Source organism: Apteryx rowi, unplaced genomic scaffold (genome assembly GCF_003343035.1).
Source record: "Apteryx rowi isolate R43461 unplaced genomic scaffold, aptRow1 scaffold_27, whole genome shotgun sequence".
In the NCBI taxonomy this organism is placed as follows: Eukaryota; Metazoa; Chordata; class Aves; order Apterygiformes; family Apterygidae; genus Apteryx; species Apteryx rowi.
The window spans coordinates 298,622-319,580 of NW_020449085.1; the positions used below are offsets into that span (position 1 = coordinate 298,622).

The window sequence follows — 20,959 nt, forward strand, 5'->3', positions numbered from 1 at the left end:
GGGCGGCGGCAGGCGGGAGCGGGTCCCGCCGAGGCCGGCTATGGCGGCACTGCCCTGCCTCCTGCTGCTGCTGTGCGGCGCCGCGCTCGGGCCCGCCGTGCACCTCGACTTCGCCGAGCACCGCAGCCAGGCGGCCAAGATAAAGGTCAACCCCCGCGGCAACCTCTGGGCTACAGGTACTGGCGGGAGCCTGGGGGGTTCCCAGCTTCAGATGGAGGAGGCTGGCTGGGGGTGAGGGACCAATTCTCAGGCAGCCTCGAGGCCTGGCTGAGCACTGCCAAACTCACCTCGGAAGTGGGGTGATGGAGCAGGCTGTGCCAGGTCACCTCTGTTAGTGGGTGGCCCTCCAGGGGGTTCCTACTGTGCCTCTTGGGATGAGGGATGAGCCCTCTTCTGGGAGAGAGTTGGGGTCATCTTCACTCTCACTGTGATCTGAAATGGGTGTCAAGGGCTCTGGTCTGGAGAGGTTTCTGGCAACTTGGGGATGTGGCAGGTTGTGACCAGTCTCCTGCTCCCCCTCCCCGCACAGCAGAGGGGGGATGCTGGAGGGCTTGCTGAGCCCTGCTGCAGCAGGTTGGTGCTGTAGCTGGCAGGGAAGGCACTCTACCTCCTGTGGTGGCCAGAAGAACATCAGGGCAGTGATGAGGCAGCCTCAGCTTTATGGAGGAATTCACATCTCGTGGTGATGAGTGCAATATTTCTTTAACCCTAGAGATCTTGACAGCAGAAGGAAAATTCCCTGAAGTCTGGTGTGGAACAAGGACCTGGGATTGCTGAATTATTCCTCACTAGCTCCTCACTGTATTGTATTTGGCTGTTTTAGGCAGGTGTAGGTTTGCTTGGTGCTTCCCATGGAATTGTGTTGCTATGAGGTAGCAGATAATAGCTTAATGTCCATCTGCCAGAATCCCTGCCCCCCTCTCCAGGCGTTTTCGTGGTACACAAGTGTGTTGTATTACAGGTCACTTCATGGGGAAGAAGAGCGTCTCGGGCTCTCCACACCTGGAGTCACCAGAAGATCCTGCTGTGCCGATGGTTTTTGGTCCCTCTCTTAGAGCCTTGCTGGAGGATATGATGGAACTGCTTACCCGTGAGCTCCTGAAAATCCTCTTGCAAGAAAGACTTTTGGATGAGAACCAAGGGAAATATGATCTCACTGACCAGGTGAATATTGACTAAGAGGAAGGGAGATGCCCTGAACAGGGAGGTGTTAGAGATGCTAGTCTGCAATAGCCAGCCTGGCTGGAGATGTGAGCATCTGCCCAAATGTTAGGGTGTTTCTCCCCTCCCCACCCCCTTCTGCTCCTGTTAACCCTCCTTAAACCACCTCTTAAGAGCAGCCATAAAGGGGCAGAGGAGAGATATCTCTAGGCTTGTGTCCAGTCGGACCATTGTTAGTTGTCCCAAGCCCTTGGGAAGGGCATGAGGATGAGCAGGGGATGTTGCGGTGGAGCTGTGGGAGTGGTGATCTTCAGCCCAGGGATTGTTAATGAGCATCTGGATGCGGAAGAGAATGGCTACTGAGGCTGCCATGGAAAAATATGGCCCCTCACCTTGCCTTACCAGCCACTTCAAGGAACAGGAAATCCTACCTCCCCTCTCTCTAAAGAGAGGTAAGTCAAGAGGCATGCAGCTTCCTACGTGCAGGAAAAGGAGCCTGTCCTGCAAAGAGGTCTTGGACCCCCATCCTGGTGTTGCGTTGCCTTGGCCAGATCCCTTGCTACTGGGGGAACGCTTAGCGCTGTTAGCTTGGCTTGCGAAGGGGAAGTGTACGTGGCTCATACTGCAGTGCAGAGAGGTCTCAGGGATCAAGCAGGCGCCCTCTGCAGCAGGAGCTCTGGTAGTCCTGCTGTGCATCAGCAAATCCTCAGCCGCCGCTCCCTGACTCCTTGGTGTAGCTTTTGCCTTGGAGCTCACCCAAATCCTGGTGGAAAATCCCCCACTGGGGATAATGTGCACACACAGATCCTCATAGGGACATGGAGATGGAATTGCTTGGTCTGTCTGGCTCAGCCTGACTGCTGCTTTATGTGTGCTCCCCTTGCGTCTCACCCTTTCTAGTCACTGCAGGAAATAATTGAGAGTCTAAAAGGGATGAAATCTGCTTAGGTGGGGTCTACACATACTATCCTCTGAGCTGCTGTGCTTGAGGAGCTATCCAGTAACACTACACACAGGTAAAATGGCTTCTGTCATCTGGGTTTAGGCAGCACTTGCTCTTCTTTGTTCTTTTGGGAAGGTGTGAGTGGAGCAGAGCTGCAGGGATGTGAGCCTGGGTGGCACTGACTGCTCAAGCACCTTCCTGACTTGGTTTCAGCAGATCAAGATAAACTGGGGCTCTCCCAGAGAACTGGTCCCATCAGGATGGGAACTTTGTAGTGAAGAGACAGCTGGGCGTCGCTGAAGAAATCAGCCCACTCTGCTCCCTTTGAGGTGCCATGTGCTATGACCACTGCACTGCTGCAGCTTGTGCTTCTCAGACCCAACTGAAGGGGAGGAGAGGGCTCTGAAGGTCCTAGACCTTCCTCCAACCTTCCATGGGGAGTCTTTGAGGAGGGTATTTTGCTGCTGCATGAGCTGTTGGAGATGGTGGGAGGGCTGGTTGCTGTGCTGCCCTGTTTCRTGCACTAGGATGGTAGCGAGTGTGCAGTGCGAATTCAATTAAAGTGATCCTGTGGTTCTCCTCTGTGTAGGTAAGTCACACAGTCATTGCTCTCACTGCAGATATGCTGGGGTGGAGGCTGTCCTAGGCATCACTGCTGTGTTTCAGACAGCCACCTGGATGTCTGTGCCCTGCCAGCCTTATCAGTGCTCATTCCCAGTGCTTGAAGGCGGGCTCTGGCCAGTGTTGAACACCAGTCTTTGGTACATGTGTGTGCTGGGTGTTGAAGCTCCATCACTGGAGAGTGCTTTGGCTCGTAGTTAAGCTGGCTCCAGCTGGCTGGGTACCTTGTTGTCCTGGTGCCTCTCTGGTGGCTCTGCTGGAGGTGGAATGCCCTGCACCCATGTGGCATCTAAACTGAGGTGTCTGGTGTGCAGCTGGATCCTGTTTCTTGCCCCTCTCCTCCCAAAACCCCTCAAGTCTTTTGACTTGACCCAGTTGGTGCCCTGGAGTGCTAGCTGTCCTTTCCCTGACTGTGTGGCAGTGGAGACTGCTCTGTGCAGGGTGTTACATCCAGTTCTGGCCTTTCAGCATCTACGAGCACCTCGTTTGACTCGATTCCTGCCTTCCTGCTCCTTTCTTCACTCCTTCCCTCTCTCCCCTGGGACATTCTTGTCTTCAAGTTGCTGGTTGATAACACAGAACTGTTTCTCCTTGGTGTCTTTGAGCACTGTCTGTGTTATGCTTTCTACTGGGTTCTTAGTATTTTTTTTCTCTCATGTGGGTGACATGATGCCATTGCCAGTTGCTACTACCTTTTCTGCTTTCTCCATCACTATGGCTGTTGTTGGACACCTGGGGTCAGCAGCAAGCCTCTGCTTGAATTGATTTGCTTGCCATGTTCACTGGCTGTCTATCAAGCTGTTTGACATGGGTGAAACTCTCCATCCACCTCTGCTCAGGAACTATCATTTTCATCTTGATTCAGATTAGAAAAGCACCTTCCTTGGGACCTGCCAGTCAGCAAGGCAGGAATTCTCATGCTCTCTAGATGTCACTCCACTGCACTGATACACTTGCCGTGCTGTGTGGCAGGGTAAGCATCAGGGGACACAGGCTTTTATTAAAAAAAAAAAAATCAAACAGGCTTTTTCCTTTCTGTGGTTGTCACTGGTGATTGACAAACTGCTTCTCCCTTTCTATGGGGCCCCTCTAAGTACCCCAGGACTTAATCTTTTTGCTTGTTCTCCTTTCACATGAGTTAGTCCTGCCTGCTGCTGTTAGGATTTGGTCTTCTCAAGACATCTTCTGGCCCTTTGCAGAGCAGGAATCCATGGGCTGCCTCATGCTTTGGGTAGCAGAAGTCACACAGAGCAAAAGGGGTTTGAAAAATTTTTTAAACTACATGCAGCAGGCAGGCTTGACTCCCAACATGTTTGGGGTAGTGGGTCACAGTGCCTCCCTGTTCCTGTGCATGACAAAGATTTGGCTGGCAAGGGAGGATCATCTCAGTGCTTGGTGGGGGTGAGAAGGGCTGTCATCTCATTGCATAAGTGGCAGCATTTCTCCAGGAGACAAACAGCCTGGGTGTATGGACTGAGATGACTTTAGAGTTGTGGGGAGAGCCTGTCTGCATGAACACAAATCCTGTCCCACACAGCTCTGGGATTTCTGAGCAGCAAGCAATTCCACAAAATCCCTCTGACTCTTCCCTGCTGTGTCTTGCTTTTTGCCTTCTTGCCTTGCTCCCTGCCAAATCAGACCCCGAGGCTGCCCTTGACCCTGAAACATGACCCAGAGGCTGCTGTCTCATTGCAGCAGGGCTGTATTGCAGTAAAGTTCACCTCTGACATCTTCCAGCTGTTGGAGTGATGGGGTGGGAGGGGGAATTTGGGCCCCTGGCTCCTTTCCTGTTGTGTGCTGTCCCTCTAGCCCCTGCTGTCCTGAACCACCTGTGAAAGCACCTTCTTAGTCCAGCCTGGGGCATCAGTCTGGTCTTCTGATCCTATGCTGCCCAGGAAGGCAGGCGATGTAGGCAGAGGCCGTGTATGGGGCAAGCGGCTTACTGTTGTGCTCTTCCTTGTAGGAGACAGGGCTTTTAACAAAGCTGCTGGAGAAGTATTTTTCAAACTGAAGAAGCACAGCCACAGAGGATGGGGTCTGCAGGCTCGTCTATGTACGGCGAATGAAGGAGAGCAACTTCCTTGTGGGTTACTGTAGCAACATCACTTTTGTTTATTTTTTTTCTGTAATACTGTTAATAGTGATTGCCTGTATGAAAAGCAGAGCCTCCCTGTACATTTCCTGTATGTTTTCTGCTTTCTTAATGTCTAATGTGCCCCTGTCAATAAAACCAGCTCTTTGCACAGACCAGCTCAGCCTTTTCTTTGGGGGTAGAAATGGGGGAAGTCTGTGGGTTGTGCTGGGGGAGGAGGGAAGGTACTGAGATCACTCTTAGCACTGATGGAGTTGGGTTGTGATTTTTCTCTTTATTGTGAGTGGCTGTGTTTCTCCCACCTGGGAGCATGTGGTGCCTGATAGTGTAGAGCACATCCTGCTCTGTGCACCATTGCCCCTAACCATCCAGTGATGCAGCCCTGGGCTTGAGCAATGCTGTCAGTGCAAGCATGCTGACCTCCAACCTTTTCCCCTTAACAGCCATGAGGGGATAGGATTCACTCCCTGCAGCCTCTACTCACTAAAGAAGGCACAAACTGCTGTATAACAAAATTGCAAGCTTGGATGAACTGCTTGCAGCACTTGCTGCTGGAGCAAGCCCCTGTGGCATCAGTGTGACCTCCTAGCTGGAGAGATTAGCAGCAGTTTAAATGGCAAACCATCATGAAAATAAAAGGCATCTTGCTCAGGTCCTGGATGTGGTTTCTGATACAAGCATGGTCTTGTGGTCCTAGGCTGGCAGGACCCCAGGGTTTCATATGTACACATGGCCCAAAGCTGGACCTTGTTTTGCTGTCCTTCATCTGCTGGCTGTGACCACTAGGCACTCAGCCTGGCTTTGGCCGCCTCTGGAATTGTCACCTGGTGCAACTTCACCTTGTGCACACAGTTAAAAACATTTATGCAAACAGAGGTGTAGATCCCGGATCCTCCATTGTGCAGGACAGCTGAAAAAGGCAGATATTATTTTAGACCTCATTGAAACAGCCTCTCTGAAAGAGACTGTACAACCCACAGAAGTGCTGAAGAATGGGAAAAAAGCTTTGCAAAGAGAAATAGAGCCAGGTGCTGAACCTGCTCTCCTATGTCCTAGGTAAGTATCCTCATCTTGAGCTGGCTCCTGGAGAGCTTTTCAGTGGCCAGGTTCTGGCTTGATTTAAAAGAGTGAAAGTTTAAAGCTTTTTGCTGCTAAGTAAACCCAGTCCCAAGCAGAGATGGGAAGGGTGGGATCTAGAAATTTTCACAGTGTGGAAGAAATGGGTCTGATCCTGCTTGTTGACCTGCTAAAAGGCCTTCTCCATGTTGTTGGTCATGCAGGTGGGGCTGCAGCTGAAGACCCGGATGTCCTGGACCTGGGGAGGAGGAACAGGACTTCTGAGAAGCTCCTTGCTACTAGTCATGGGGAGGGAGCGGGAGTGGGGTCACACCATCCTAGAGGCTTCTGTGAGTGGCACATGGGATTGTGACAGAGCTGTCCCCTTGCCAGGAGGCTTTAAACCAGGAGAGAGATCCATGGGTCACTTGTTTGTGTGCCTCCCACTGAGGGCAGATGCTCTTCTGGGGACTCCACAGAGCTTGCATGGACCTCAGGGTGCACCTCCTGCAGTGAGGTGAAGAAGGGCATGAAGGGGGACCACCTGAAATGGGTGGCCGAGCACAACCCTGTGAACAGGCTCTGATTCAGCACCTTCTGGAGTGCCTCTTGCAGATGTACTGAAAGAGACCAGTGCACGTCAGATGGCACTGCATAATCCTGGCACCAGCCTGGCAGCCTCTCCAGCAGGCAGCCCTGATGTGGGGCTCACCAGCATGGTGATGCCCCTCTGGGGCCCCACACAGTGTTTTGACCCCCATGATAGTCACATTGACGAAGACCAGGGGTTTTGCTCCTCTGCTGTGTCAGGACAGGGTCAATTCTGCTTCCTAAGATTAGGTGGGCATTGCTGCACTCTTGCAGCATCCTCCAGGTTGGCCATATCCCTGCTGGTCTCTACTTGTGGTGCATCACAAGAACAGCTTCTGGTCCTTTATCCTTGGTGCCAAGGAGATGGTTGTGTACACTGTGGCTGATCTGGGGCAATGGTAGGGCTGCCCACATGGATAATCAAAGAAGCCTACCCGGCTGTCTGTGCCTGTGGCTCACCTTGGCCCTGCAGCTTGCTTCTCTGACATATGGAAAAGCCAGGTGATTCCGTCGGTCAGGATCTGGGGACCACCAAACCTAGTGCCACTCTGCAAACTCTTTTGCCTCAAGGGGAGTTTCCCACAAAACCCCTCCCTGAACAACTGACAGTGACTCATCTTTCTTAGCTGCCCCCAACATCATTGCAGCAGATTCTTAAGGGAGCAACGGAGCCTGGTTAGATAAAAAGGCAATTTGGCTTGTGATTGGTTTGAACTGCTGCTTTTGGGGGGAACAATGGGGAGCTATAAAAGATTAACACCATCTTGCACAGTGTGGACCCTGCTCCAGACAGCTGGGCTGAGCTCAAGACCTTCCACCCAGTGAGAAAGGGACACCCGCACTGTGATTCCTAGGTGACTGATGGGGCATGGAGGGATTGAATCTCAGAAGAGAGCAACTTCGTTGTGAACCTAAAGCGTACATAGAATAATATTTAGTGCCTGGCTATAGCGAATTAGGCTGAAAGATTAATCTAAGAGTGAGTAATAAATGCTTATTTACTTGTGGCCGTGTTACATCTGGAGTCCTTGCTCTTTTACGGTCCCCCTTATGTTAGTGAACATTCAAAAGAATCCTTGACTCAGCCACCTTGGCGCAATGCCACACAGTGCTTTTCAGGTTTAAACTCAAACTCTTTCCTATCAGTTATTTTCTGTCTTGCCCCACTGATGAGACATTTCACACGTTCCCACTCCAGGTGACCTTGCTGTCTCCCATATCTGTGCATCTCTGTTCTTTGTGGTGGGTGTTTAAAGTCCTTTGCCCCCATCACTGCAGGAGTTGGGTAGTTTTGGGGAAGGGGATAGTTCCTTCAAGTCTTGTCTTCCAGATCATGTCATGGCAGCATCCAAAACAGGCAGTTTTCTCAGCTGATCAGACCACCATGCACTTGGGAGATCCCTTCGCTAAAGGCTCTCAGTTCCTGCCCAGTCTAGTCCATGCCCCCTCTCCCTTCTCCCATGGCACAGAGCCAACATAGGAAAAAAGAGACAAAGCACAAAAAAGACTCTAGGCATGGTTTTACTGACACAATTTGTTTAAAGGAAAACACCAGCCCACCTCAACTTTCATGATAGTCCCCAGGTAATGGGTAGGAAGAACAGGTCTCACTGCTGAAAGATCACAAAATCTTTTATGCTTCACCTTACTTATAAAGTCAGGGGAGCCAAGGACAACCCATGCAAAATTGGTAGCTGATTCCTCATTATTATGTTGGGTTGTGTAGACTAGATCTGGAGTCCTTAAAAATCATCTCCCTTCAACATTTATGCCTCTGTAGCCTTCCTGGGATGGAACAGACTGCCCAAAGTTCAGAGCCCAATCTGGACCTCCAGCTCCAGGTACCTGTCCAGGCCCTAATTCCACAAAAGCATCCATAGGTAGCCTGGCAATTTCCTGTGCTCCTAGACATGTTCTGCACGGGACTTCTTGGAGCCATCCAGATATCCAGGCTTGGTTTTGCCCACTTTGAAGAAGAGGTTAGAATGAAAATAAGTCTCTCTCTGCTAGCCTCATGCTTCAGTGCATGCACCACATCGCTCTAAGAGCCACTGGTGCTTAGAAGAGGGTCTGCTCCTCTTTTGGGTGAGTCACTTGCACTCCCAGACACAGCTCAGCCTGGCACTAACTGCATGGGTTGGGGCTTCTCACTTAGAGATGTTTGTCCCACGTCACAACCCTGTTCCTAGTGACACCTTCTGGCTGACTCTGGTCTGCAACAAATTCAGTGTAATGTTCCCTACCTTCCCCTTGAAAGCTGTGCCAGTTTGCAGCGATGTTGAATTCCCCTGCAGAGGAGGCTGGCTTCCCAGCACCATCGATGGAGAGGATGTGGACAGCAAAGTTCTCACTTGTTATTAGGCTCCTACTGACATATTTGTAAGACTAGGTGCCTAAGAAGAGTTATGAGCCCAAATGCCTTTGTGGATTTTACCTGAAAGAGCCAAGCTCAAATTTTTGAATTTTCTTCCAGAGACTTCCAAAAGGGGCATCTTCTTTCAACTGACTTTACAGAGAACTTGGCTCCTAACTCAGGTGTGCTGGCTAGCCTAATGGAGAAGATACCTCATGGTTAAGTATTGTACTGCTCGAGCTCAAGTAGACAGTCTGGGTCTCGACTGGTGTCATTAGCATAGGAAAAATGAGAATAAGTTTGATGTCTGTTGTTGCCCTTGTGCTCAAAACAGGTGTTCACATCAGTATCAGGGAGCTGAGGACATGTGGAGCAGAGACACAACCTGCAGTATCCCCAAAACAATGCGAAAGTCATCAAGGTCATACATCATGAACATGAGCCTCAACTTCTCCTCTGGAGAGCCTAGTAGAGCAAAGCACAACACAAGCAAAGCTCAGGGGATTAGCACAGACCCTGCAGAGGGACCTTCTAAGGTCCTGTTGAGACTTTCTGGGCAAATCAGTGATGTCACTGCAGAATGTGCAGTGCAACATACACTTGCACTTGCAAAAGCAACACACATCCCCAAGGCTACGAGATACTGAGACAGGTGGCCAGATTCTGCGCTCTTCTACCAGAACAGACTCATTGACATAGCTGGGGACAGCACTGCTCTGTGATCCAGAGACCAGCAGCTTACCAAAGCATATATGCATCTCTGGCTTGCCAGGCAACTCAGACTCACAACCTTCCCAAATTTCTGTTCACGTGAAGATGCATGGTAGCATCCAATGAAGGGAGCCTGGGGATCTCTTCTTTTAGTGATGGGCTTCCCATGTAGTGATGTGTTTTGAAATAGATGGTCACTGCCCTATGCCTCTACTTGGCTAGTAACCAGGAGTTTACCCCAAAGTTGTACGTGCCCTGACTTTTGGGTTCCCCAGCAGGAGAAATAAAAAAACAGAGTGCCAAGTCAATGACCTTCTCCTATCCCTCAAACCAGCACTGGATCGCACCTTTCATGAAGATCACCAAGACATCCAGGAACTCTCAGAAGGAGTTGTACCCGTTGCCATCTTTGTTGGCCAGGGAGAACATGGACTTCCCAAACATGTCCTGGGGCTTGAGTCCCAAGCACTAAGCAAACTCAGCCCTGCTCAGCTCGCACATCAGAGACTCCTTTGCCTTTCTGTGAAGAGTCATTGTTGAGGTCACCAGCATCTGACTTGTCAATATCCCACACCTGTGAGATGAGAACTGACCAGATTCACAACATGACTGTCTGGGATCACTTTGGGACCCTTCTCCAAAAACTTATTTGCAGCAAGGCCCTGAGCATTTTCCCCCATGAGAATGATGCTGCTGTGGCACAGGCCCAGAGAGATGGAGGGGAGTTCCCCACCATTGGGCATGCTCATCACTGACCTGGACCAGGCCCTGAGCACACTGATGTGTCTTTATCATTAGCTCTGCTCCAAGCAGGGAGTTGGAATAGAGATCTCTGAGGTCCCTTCCAGCCTTGAGCCCTGCGCTGCTCCATGATTACTGCTGAAGACTCAAGGCCAATACTGCTGCATCTGAGGGATCCATCATGTATCCAGCTCAATGTTGTCTACACCCACGTACAAATCTGAGCAAATAAATGTCTGACAAATATTTCCAAAATTCCAAGAGCTGACTCCTCTGCTTCTTTGTCACAGCCTCCTTCAGCAGGTCCTTCTCCCTCATTTCTGATGCTCTGAGTACCAGCCCACTCCCTTCCAAGTAGATGTTCAGATCTTCAGCAAACACCTTCCACTTTTCCTCACTATTAAAAACCAGCATTTGTGGCAGATAGGAATTCCCTGGCCATCCAGGGAGCCTCAGCTCAGCAATCCATCCATCCCCATTGGTCAGGAACCTCTGGTATCTCCTGAGGAACCAATTGCTTTTGAATTCTCTTTTGTCTGTTTTCTGGTTACATGGAAGCCCAGCCCCCAGTGAGAAAGTACACTCCATGAACAAAGCCACCATATCTCCTTGTCCAGCCCTGGGCCAGGAACTGCAGATCCTGCCATAAATCTACCTTGCTGTGTTTTCTAAGTGGGTTTCCTTCCTGATCTTCCAATTCTTATACTGCTCCATGAAAATAGATATGAAAGACAAAGCATCCCTGTAACTACCAAAGACTTAAGGAAACATAAGGTTTAGGGTGCTAACCTCAGGTGTGCTGCTAGATGCTCACACTGGAAAATGCTGCTGATGTCCACTCCACAGTCCCCAGGGACATTGGATAATATTCATGTTGAGGTAACTCAACACACCTACAGACTGATCTTCTCAAAGCACCTGGGTGACTTCTGGTGGATACCCATGGCTCTTATATTTCTTGGGTGTTTTGAGAGCATTACCCTGGAAACCTATCCTTAAGCATCTGTTTCAGGACTTTGGTAGATATCATGCCTCCAAGCTTTTGAGAAATCCCAGTCTTTTGCGATCTGCCTGCTCTGCTCTGGGATCTGCCTTTATGACATTTGACTGCTGATCCACACCATACACAGTCTATCAGCACAATGCCCCATCACACATCAGGTCATATTCTTTGGGGATCTTCAGGAGCAAAGCTTTATTCCTTTTGCTGCTGGGCAGGATCATGCCCACCCACTGCTGGAACTGGAGGTTGACGCTGTGGACCATGGACCACTTCCTGTCCAGCACCTTGATCTGCATTTTCGACTGGAAGAGCAGGAGAATATGTTGGCTGGGCTCACCAGGGCCCTGACACTCCAAGGCTGTGGAGCAGAGGGAGAGGGAAGGGGGACCTCCAGGTTGTGTAAGATGAGGAAGGGCTTAGGAAAGACAGAGGGCTTTCTCCAGTGAGAGAGGCTAGGGAAACTAGTGAATTGTTCAGGTTTTTCCTTCCACATAAAAGAGCTCTGCATTTGTTCCCCTTGCTGCTCTAGACCAAGGCCATCCCTCCATGCCTATGCTTGGACTCCTTGTGCTCACAAAGCTCAATGTTCTCCAGAACCTGCTCGCAGCAGAGCTGGCTGCTTCTGCACAATGTGAGCAGAAGTGCACTGAGGTCAATGATTCAAATGAGGATCGCTTCCTTGGAGTGCACAGATTGTCATGGAGCAGAACTGCAGCAAAAATGTCCAGCAGCTGCAACAGTTCAGAGCATGAATGTCTACAGGGCGACCATAGCATGTCTCCTGGACTTCTCCCACTGCAGTGGCTGTGGCATGACTGCAGAGATAGATAGGAGAAAGAAGTGAAGCAAGGTAAGAGAAATGGAGACAAATCACCTGCACCACTGACATTTGCTCCTATTTAGTTGTGGGACTGTCCCATGAGAAGGAAGTGGCTCAGATGGATGTGGGTGAAGGGCCACTGCCACCACTTGGTGTCATTGGTATCCCAGGGTTAGCAAAGCGCTCTATGTCATGCTCAGTCACGCAGGACTGGCTCACCTTCTACACCCTCAGCAGCGTCTCTGACCTCATGTTGGCATGCTTCCTCCTCCGCAATCTCTTGAGATTTCTCTTCCTTATGAAAGCAGTAAACCAGGCAATGAGGAAGCTTGTTGTGCCAGGATAGAAAGGGGCAGAAAGGAAATCAAGTTGCCATCAGGAAGCAGAACAATCTTAGTCTTGTATACATCTTTGCCATCCCCCATGCTCTTCCAGGGAGAACTTCTCTCATCCCAGTATGACCACCAAACCCTGACCTGACCAAGGTGAACACAACTAGTCCTGAGGCAAGAGAGATGGACCATCCCAGCTAGACACCCACAAAGCTTTTTTTATAGGCTTTCTTCTCAGCGTCTGCTCCTGGTGAACATGAGATGTCATTCTTCAATGGATGGAAATGGTTCTAGAGCAGCAGAAACAAAAATAGCCAGGTTTAGTTACTCTCTGGAGCTTACAGGTGTGTGCTGAGGCATATGCATTGCAGCTGTGGAGCAAGGAGGAGATCTGGGCTTCTGAACTTGTGTAGTCAGGGAGCCCAGAATGACATTTCATTTCAGTTCAACATTTATCCCATTATTCTAATCACATCTCCAGAAACTTCTTGCACTGTCTTATAGCCTCACTCAAAAAGTTAAGCCTGTTGGAAATAGCCTATGGAGATCCTACCTCCTTCATGCTGATTTCTGCATAATGTTCCTGATTTCTGAAATGCCACTTCTGAGCATGAGCCTGCAGGAGCTGGTGACCCTGGAGGAACACAGACCATTCCTTGCAGCATGAGGGAGAGACGTTTTCCAAACCCAAAGCCAAGTGGAGAAGCTCTGAGTTTATAACCTTGGCAGGACTCTGGGACAGCCAGGGGTCTTGCGAGATCAAAACTGATTGCAACAAGGTTGCACAATCCCTACAAAATCTGTGCTAAGTACAGCTGGATCAAAAGATTTGCTATGCATAAGCTAAGGCAACCCCATCTCTTCTTACAGACTGTCATGATTCTATGTATTTTAAAAAAATATTAAACAAGTAGTTGTCTGTAATTTATCTCACAATATTTCTGACCCCACCCTGCAGATCAGCCCTGAGGTCTTTCTACTGCTTTTGAGGTAGAAGCATGCTTTCTTATTACACCATATGTTATTGGCAATTCTCTCTGGATGAAAGAAACAGATATTCAGATGACCCTCTACCCATAGCCAGAATATGAGGTGTAGACAGCTTGGGTGTATGCAGACACAGACTTGCGTTGCAGTCCATGGTGGGGTAGCACTGCTCTATTCATTAATTTCAAGACTAGCACAGAGATGCCGGATATAGGAGTATCAGTATTGCTTTCATTAGGCCTTTAATAATAGGGATTGTGAGAGAAAGTTTGTTCTCTAAATTACAAGCTAGGCTTAAAGTGCTAATTACAGCCCAGTACATCATTAACAAGCAAAGCTTGGAAGGGATTAGCTTGTTTTTAGTTACAGCAGACTCACAGGAATGGCTACAAACTGTAATCTGCAGGGAGTGGGGTTCCCCAAGCTGGCATGGTAAAATTTCCGACAAGCCATGTCCCAAAGACTAATGCACAGGGACACTGATTTACTGAGTCCCACTCCAGGTTACGGCTGCCTTTGACCCTGCGTGTCCTGCATGTTGTGGACTCAGAGGAAGTCCCATGGGGCAGACTACAGGTTGTTGTGGTTGCTGTAAGGCAGGAGAGAGATGGCAGACCAGCTCCTGGCCTTTTTCTGTACAGCACTGAATAGGGAAGGCATTCGGGGCATTCAGCACTTCTGTAATGCTCTTGTCCTGTGGCGGCAGAGCTCTGTTGGATGAGCTGTGCACTCAGGGATGAGGCTGGACAGATGCTCTGAGAACTGACACCCACACCATTTTTTGGTGGAGAAGGCAACATCCATAAAATATTGCCTGGCTTTATCTAAACATTCAGCTCTGTCAGGAACAATACCACGAAATACATCATTTGGGGGAGGGTTTTCCAAAATCACAGTGAAATTCCTTTTTTTTTTTTTCAACCAGTCAGATGTTTCCATCAGCACTGGTCAGAGGTGAGGCCACAGCTGGTGGGAACTAGGAGCCTTCATGGCCCCTTCCCTTTCTCTCCCCACCGTCTCTTCCTTGGGGAAAGTGGGCAGGCAGCGAGCTGCTGCAGGGGCCATGACTGCCCTCAGACCCAGTGATCCCTCCTGTTGCCAACCAGATGCTTGGTTCAAAAGTGGTCTTCTGACATGCTTTTAAAGCACCAGGTGTGTTTCACCCTGGTAATTTCCAGACATGGTGCCCTCTTGAATTGCAAACATCTATTCCACCAAGGAAAAACAAAAGCTGAGACTCTTGGGACCCCACAAGGCCATCCAGCTGCTCATGTCCTGTGGTGTACCCCAGAACACACCATGGACATGCTAGGTGGATGTGGGGCCCCATCTTGGCTCTAAAGAGCTCTTGTGATGGGCAGAGGCCTAACGTGGGAAAGGGGCTGCCCATGCTGAGGGGCAGAGGGTGAAGCCTAGGATGTTGGCAGAGCGCTGTGTCCAGAGAGATGGGAAGTGATGGTTGCAGTGGGTGAACAGGCCTCCAGCTTATGGAAGAGACCCTGGGGAGTGGAGGATGAGGGCTCTGCTCTCTACTTGCTTTGCTCTGTGGGTGAGTTCACACCAGTCCAAACCAGTGGAGGATGCTCCCTGCCTCTGCACACATCGGAGGAGCTGAGAACAAGCCTCCTCTTCTGCTCTGTCCTCCCAGAGCTGTGCAGGCTTTGGGGCCCCTGGGTGACTACTCAGACCCCCCACGCTCCCTCCCCGTACCTCTCTGCTTCAGTAGCTGTTGCAAAGCCACAGTGCTGGGTACAGGTCAACCTGGAACTGGCACATGGGATTTCTGAAACAAGAGAGAAGGTCTGGACCCACAGCCCTGCAGTTGGCCAGCTCCGAGGGCTGCCCCTAAACTGGGGCCTGGAAGGTGCCACACTGCCCAGGCAAGTGCTGAGCAAACCCAGTGAAGGTCAGGACACTGGGGAAGGAACAGGGACAGGCCCTGCCTCGGGCGTCCCCTTTGCTGGCGTGGGCTCAGCTCTCCCACAGCCCAACCTAGCAGCACCATGCTTTGCTCAAGGACTACTGCACTCCGCTAGGTGGAAACTGCCCAGTGGGGAGCCTCTCTGTCCTTCCTCCTGTCCCTCCCTTCAAGCTTCTCCATTCAGCTGTTTCAAAGGATCCCAGGCAAGTAGCTGCATCCCAGCATCTAGTGATAGAGCGGGTGATCTTACCCACTGGCATTAGCAGCCTCCTGCTATGTTATCTTCATGGCTCCCTATGGTCTCCAGAAGAGTCATGAGCAAGGGCTGGACAGCCTGACTCCACCAACTTGATGAAGGTTCCATTCACCCTCGCTCCTTTTTCTCTAATGAGTCTTGCCTGGAATAGGATTGCCATGCCCTTCCTTCATCCAAGGGAGGAGGCTGCTGCCACTCACTGTCTTCTGGAGCTTGCTAAAAGCTGTTGAGCAGTGTGAATGTTTCACTGGAGTTTGCTTAGATGTTGACTCCAGGACAGGGAAACCTCGGCCGGATTTCTAATCACATGACAAGGAGGGCATGGCAGCTTCCAGTTCCTACTGAACAAGACACCCCGCATGGTTGTGTTCCTGTGGGAGGCAGTCCAGAAGGCCACTGCACCACCAAAATGTTGAACCAGCGAGCATTGGGCATGAGGGCCTCCTGCAGCACCTGGTACATGCCGTCAGAATAGTTTGCTGTCAGGAAACGAGCAGGCTGGCACTTGGGGCACCAAAGCAACACATCACAGACCAAGCATGCCAAACCCTGCAAGGTCTGTACAACTGCTTCCTGTATCACTGGGGCCAATCTGCTCCAATCCCATCCATTACCCATTGCCCCCCAGTGCAACCTGTCCCAGCCCACTTCCCACTGCTCATGATCTTTTGTGAGAAGCAATCACACAGGAAGATCTTGGCACAATAACTGACTTTTGCCAGTGTCAGGTCAGGCAAGTAATTTGGTGACCTGAGAAGCAAAGATCATGGTAGTTCTTGCCTCTTTCATGTTGGCAATATGTGTGCAAGGACACACCTCTGAGCTTTTGAACCTGTCCAGCAGTGTAGCCATGCACAGGAGTGACTGCATATTCCCATTCCCAGGGTTTTGCAGTGGAATGGAGCCTAAAATAGTCCAAACTAGCCTGTTTTGCTTTTGCCACACTGGGCAGCCCTGGCTCATGGGTCTGTCTTTGCCAGTAGGGAGTGATTCAAGTTCACCATGTTCCTAAACATTCATTAACATATGAGTTTAACCACAGAGAGGGAGAAGCTACAGGCCAGGGAGCTGTGAGGTAGCCTAGACCATTTCTCCATTCCTTACGAATGAAGCTACTCAAGCCAGTAGGGCTAGGCTGTAGGTGGACCTGCCAGGTGGAGACAGGAAACAGCATGGTCTTTGTCCAGCACATGGGACTAAAACTGTGCCATTCCCAAACCCAGGTGGCTCTCATGGCAGCAGCTAGGCGTGCTGACTCTTGAGCCATAGGCTTCAGGTCCATTAGAAACACGCACAGAGCCATCCGCAATCAGATCCTGGAGCTCTGGACTCCACTTACCCCCGTTTTCACCAACACACAACAGAAAGACCCCTGTCTCTTTGGTCAATATTTCTTCGCAGGTGGGCAGCAATGCCCCACCTGCCTGCCAATGCCCAGCTAGGAGGTGCCAAGCTAATGTACCAGCTATCAAAGCTAGATGTTGCTCTGAGCACCTGCAACAAGATGACAGATTACCAACCACATTGGAGACAGGATAGAGGAAGAGGTGGATATTTGGTCAGACCTGCATATGCCTTCCCACGTCCACAGCACTGCTCCCCAGAGAGCACAGAACAGATGGGCAGGGACGTGAAATGTGGGTCTCTGTATAAGACAGGCAGCTTGAGGCTGTGCAGAAGGACACACATTTGATGTATGATGTAGCAGGAGTGCTCCTAGTCCCCAGACAGACTTGGAGAGCTGTATTGAGATGAAGATGATGCAGACAGAGGCCATGAGTCAAGAGCTGAAACATGCAGCAGTCACAGGTATGAGAGAGGACCCAGCCAGCATGCACCAGGCCGTTCCCCAGCCTCTTGACCAGTCTTATTTTACAGGTCTCACATGCTCAAGCTTCTGGCCTTCTCCTCCCAAGGCCAGCTCCTGAAGGGTGTCTGTCACAGTCACCTCTTCCTGACCATACACAGCCTCCTCTGATGCTGCGCGCACGGCTGGGTGCACCTGTGGGGCCACCCAACACCTGCCAACTCTCCTGGGGTCCCAAACCTCCCTGGACTCTGCCAACCCCACCAGCCCCACATGGCAGAGCAGGGATAGTGGGGCTGACCTCCACCACTGTGCACCCTCCTGCCCTCCTCCGCCACCTCCCACACTCCACGGCAGGCATGTTATGGCCTGCCTGGTGAGGCACTCCACAGTGGGAAGCAGCGATCGGCAGGGACACCTCCACAGGGCTCCCCATAGGCTGGGCAAGACAAGGCCTTTCCCTCTGTGCCTGCAGGATGCCATCCAGACCAATGCTCTGGCAGAGATGGGATGTTCGACGAGGCAGGACCTTGGCCAGCCTTCATGGTGGCAGAGCCCCGGCCTGACTCTACCTGCTGTCTGAGCCAAGGCACCTTCTGCACAGGAGACAGGGAGGACTGAAGGTGACCAGGGAGAGCCATGATAGGACTCCTGTCATCTACCAGCAGGGCAAGATGAATACTACCCATTAACACACATACCTGGAGCAAAAAGTGGCCTCTTGGGGCTCCCATTGAGGCCCTGCGTCTCTGAAAGCTGTCCTGCTTGCCCAGGCATGTCCGTCCACCTTCCCCACCTTGGCTTCCGGCTCTTTCATACATGGTGACTGATCTGACATTGCAAAGCTGTTGGTGTAGGAGATGTTTTGTGCTGCTCCCCTCACCCCCCTCCCCCTTCTTCAGGTGATTTGTATCAAGTGACTCATCTGCAATTGTCCTGTTCATCATTGGCACCCAAGCAAAGCAGAAGCTATTGAATAAAGAGGGCTATCAAAACTGAATGCAGGGTGATTATGGCATGGAGCAGTGCCCTGAACTTGTGGCTATGAGCTTCTTGTGTCCTCAGTGTATGACAGCCAAAACCAGTCCCAAGACCTGATCCCTGGAAGGTGCCCAGAGAGCTAAAAATCTTTTACTGCCTCTAGCCCTGCTGTCCCCAGAAAATAACAGAAACATCTGGAAAATGACAAGAACAGAAATATTAAAAAAAAAACCAAAACAGTTACTAACATAGCTTCAAGCTTCCTGTAGGACCTCTTTATGGATGCAGAGTGCTGGATAAGGTGTAAATCCAGTAGTTTTCCCACATTTGCCAACCCACGAGCACATCAGCTTGCACATCTGCACCTGACAGAAGTTCATGTTCCCCCACTACCACCACCACGTTTCTGTCAGTGCATAGGACTGCAGACGTACATGGGAGTGGGAAGGTTTGCATGCAAAGTGGCAATTCAAGGAAATCCCCTCTCCAGCCAGGGGTGATTTAAGCACCTAACTCCCCTCAGGAGCCTTTCTAAATTTCAGGATGATTCACCCCTTAGGACCCAATCCCATAACCTTCAGTGCCTTCTGGGCACAGCTAGTGTGGGGAGTGCTGCTATTTCTAGTTTACAGGCAGAGGAGCAGAAAACCATAACAGCCCTGAATGCTGATGTCCTTGCACCCAAATGTACTCGCTGTGCTGTTGGGCACTTCATCAGCTCCCTTAGAGACGGAGGGAAAGTGGGGTTCCCCTGAGTTTTGTGACGGTAGGGCATCTCTCCAAAAGCCAGGCTTGTGGTGTTGCATCATTCTGTTCCTCTGAACAGCATGAAAACAGCAATGTCCCAATCTCTTCCTGAGCAAACCCACCACTTCCCAGGAACCTGCGCTGAGGCAACCTAGCTGGTTCGTGACTTAGCCCTGCTGATTTCTGGAGCAGCCTGCTAAAACCTGGAGCAAAAATGGTGCTGAAGGAAGGCCTGTGCATGATACCCACCTCCTGAGCCCCAGCATCCTGCTGCGGAGAGGCACACCAGCGCCAGGCCTCACCTGCATGGTGAGCACTGCAGCCTTTTGGGAGAAGTGGTGGCTGGTACAACAGAGGAGAGAAAAGGGAATGTGTCTGATGCCCAGACAGCTCCCTGCCCCTGTCAAACTTATCAGCCCAAAGCAGCCACGTGGGTTTGGCTAAGCTATTGCAAAGTGTGTCCCTTTGCTGCTTCTCCTAGTTCCAGAGGGTGTTATGAGTGACGGTCTAATTCCTAGTGAGACCACTTCTCACCCCGGACATACCACCTCAAATGGTTGTATTTTCCCCATCTTAATTAATCTCATCCTGCTGATTACCAGGCATCTCTTCAGTTTTCCCTTCCCCACACTGGCGAGAGAGATATTTCCACCTTTCCAAGAGGTCCAAAGTCCCACAGACATCCAGCAATCACTCCCCAGGATCTCCATGCTTTACTGTGAATCCCACGTCTCCCTCCGTTTTGTGGATGCAGCTGTAGATGGAGCTGATGCTACATCCCTGTCATTGTCTGCACCAGCACACACATCTGCAGCACAGATCTGCATGCAGGTGTCCCAGACACGTTGCCTTTTTTCTTTTTTTTTTAAACAAGCCCCATGAAGGGAGTCAGTGGTCAGACTGGGGAGCATGAATCTGGCACTTAAGGGGAAATGGCAAAGTCTCTGGCCAGAAATGGCTCATTTCCTGCTAGGTATGGATGTAAGACGTGAATTTTACCTACCTCTATTATCTTCTGTTCTGAGGGGGTGGGAAGCATAGCTTTTCAGGATGTCCAAACAGCCTATCCACTGCCATAAAGCATTGGGACTGAGCAAGAAATGCCCATGAGCGTTCTACGTTAGCTCGTCTCAAAGCTCTGGCCATTATGAATGCCCCCGCCCTGGGGAGGCAGGGAGCTCCCCCTTGGGGATGCTCAGGAAGGAGAGAGCAGTGGCTGTGCCAGCTCTTGAGGGGAAGCCCCACATGGGGTCAGAACTGCAGATGTTTCTGCCACGCTGGGGCCTCTCTGCATCAATGCAACCTGTCTCAGCTAACCAGATTGTCAAAACACAAGTGCAAACCCCAAAGCTTGAATTTTTGTGCTTTCCACACTCCGGACAGACCAGGGATCTGAGCTTCTACTGCGTAACAGGACTGGGAGCCTCTCTAGGGCTGTGTCTAGGGCACCTCTCTGCTGGTCCCCTCACTAGCTGCTGGGGTGCCTTGCCCGGTGATTGACCAGTCGGCTGGGACCTTCCTGGGGAACCCTCTCTTGGGGATGGAGTTTGGAGCAGGGTCAACACTGCCTACCCCAAGCATTCAAAAACCATGAGTCAGGCAGGTAAGGATCAGGAAACCGAGCCAAATGTCCTGGGAGCTCACATGCTTCACTGGGCAATGCAGATGGGGGATTTTACTCCTTTGATGCCTTCCCCAGCAACCTCCCAGCCTGCCCCTTGCAGGCTCCTGAGGAGCCTGGGAGCCTCAGTACCTTCATTCCATAAAAAATAGCTGGAATTTTTTCTGGTCCACAAGAAAAGGTAAGGAAAGGGAAAAGCTCCCCCCCCCGCCCCC

General features: G+C 50.9%; 1 protein-coding gene across 1 annotated transcript; it reads left to right on the forward strand.

Moving 5' to 3' along the window:
* The first annotated feature begins 7 nt into the window (after window positions 1-7).
* Window positions 8-4,973, forward strand: NMB (neuromedin B). The gene is made up of 3 exons (XM_026068253.1): window positions 8-176; window positions 962-1,164; window positions 4,689-4,973. The coding sequence occupies exons 1-3, from the start codon at window positions 41-43 to the stop codon at window positions 4,734-4,736; spliced, it is 387 nt and encodes a 128-aa protein (XP_025924038.1). The 5' UTR covers window positions 8-40; the 3' UTR covers window positions 4,737-4,973.
* The last annotated feature ends 15,986 nt before the right edge of the window (window positions 4,974-20,959 follow it).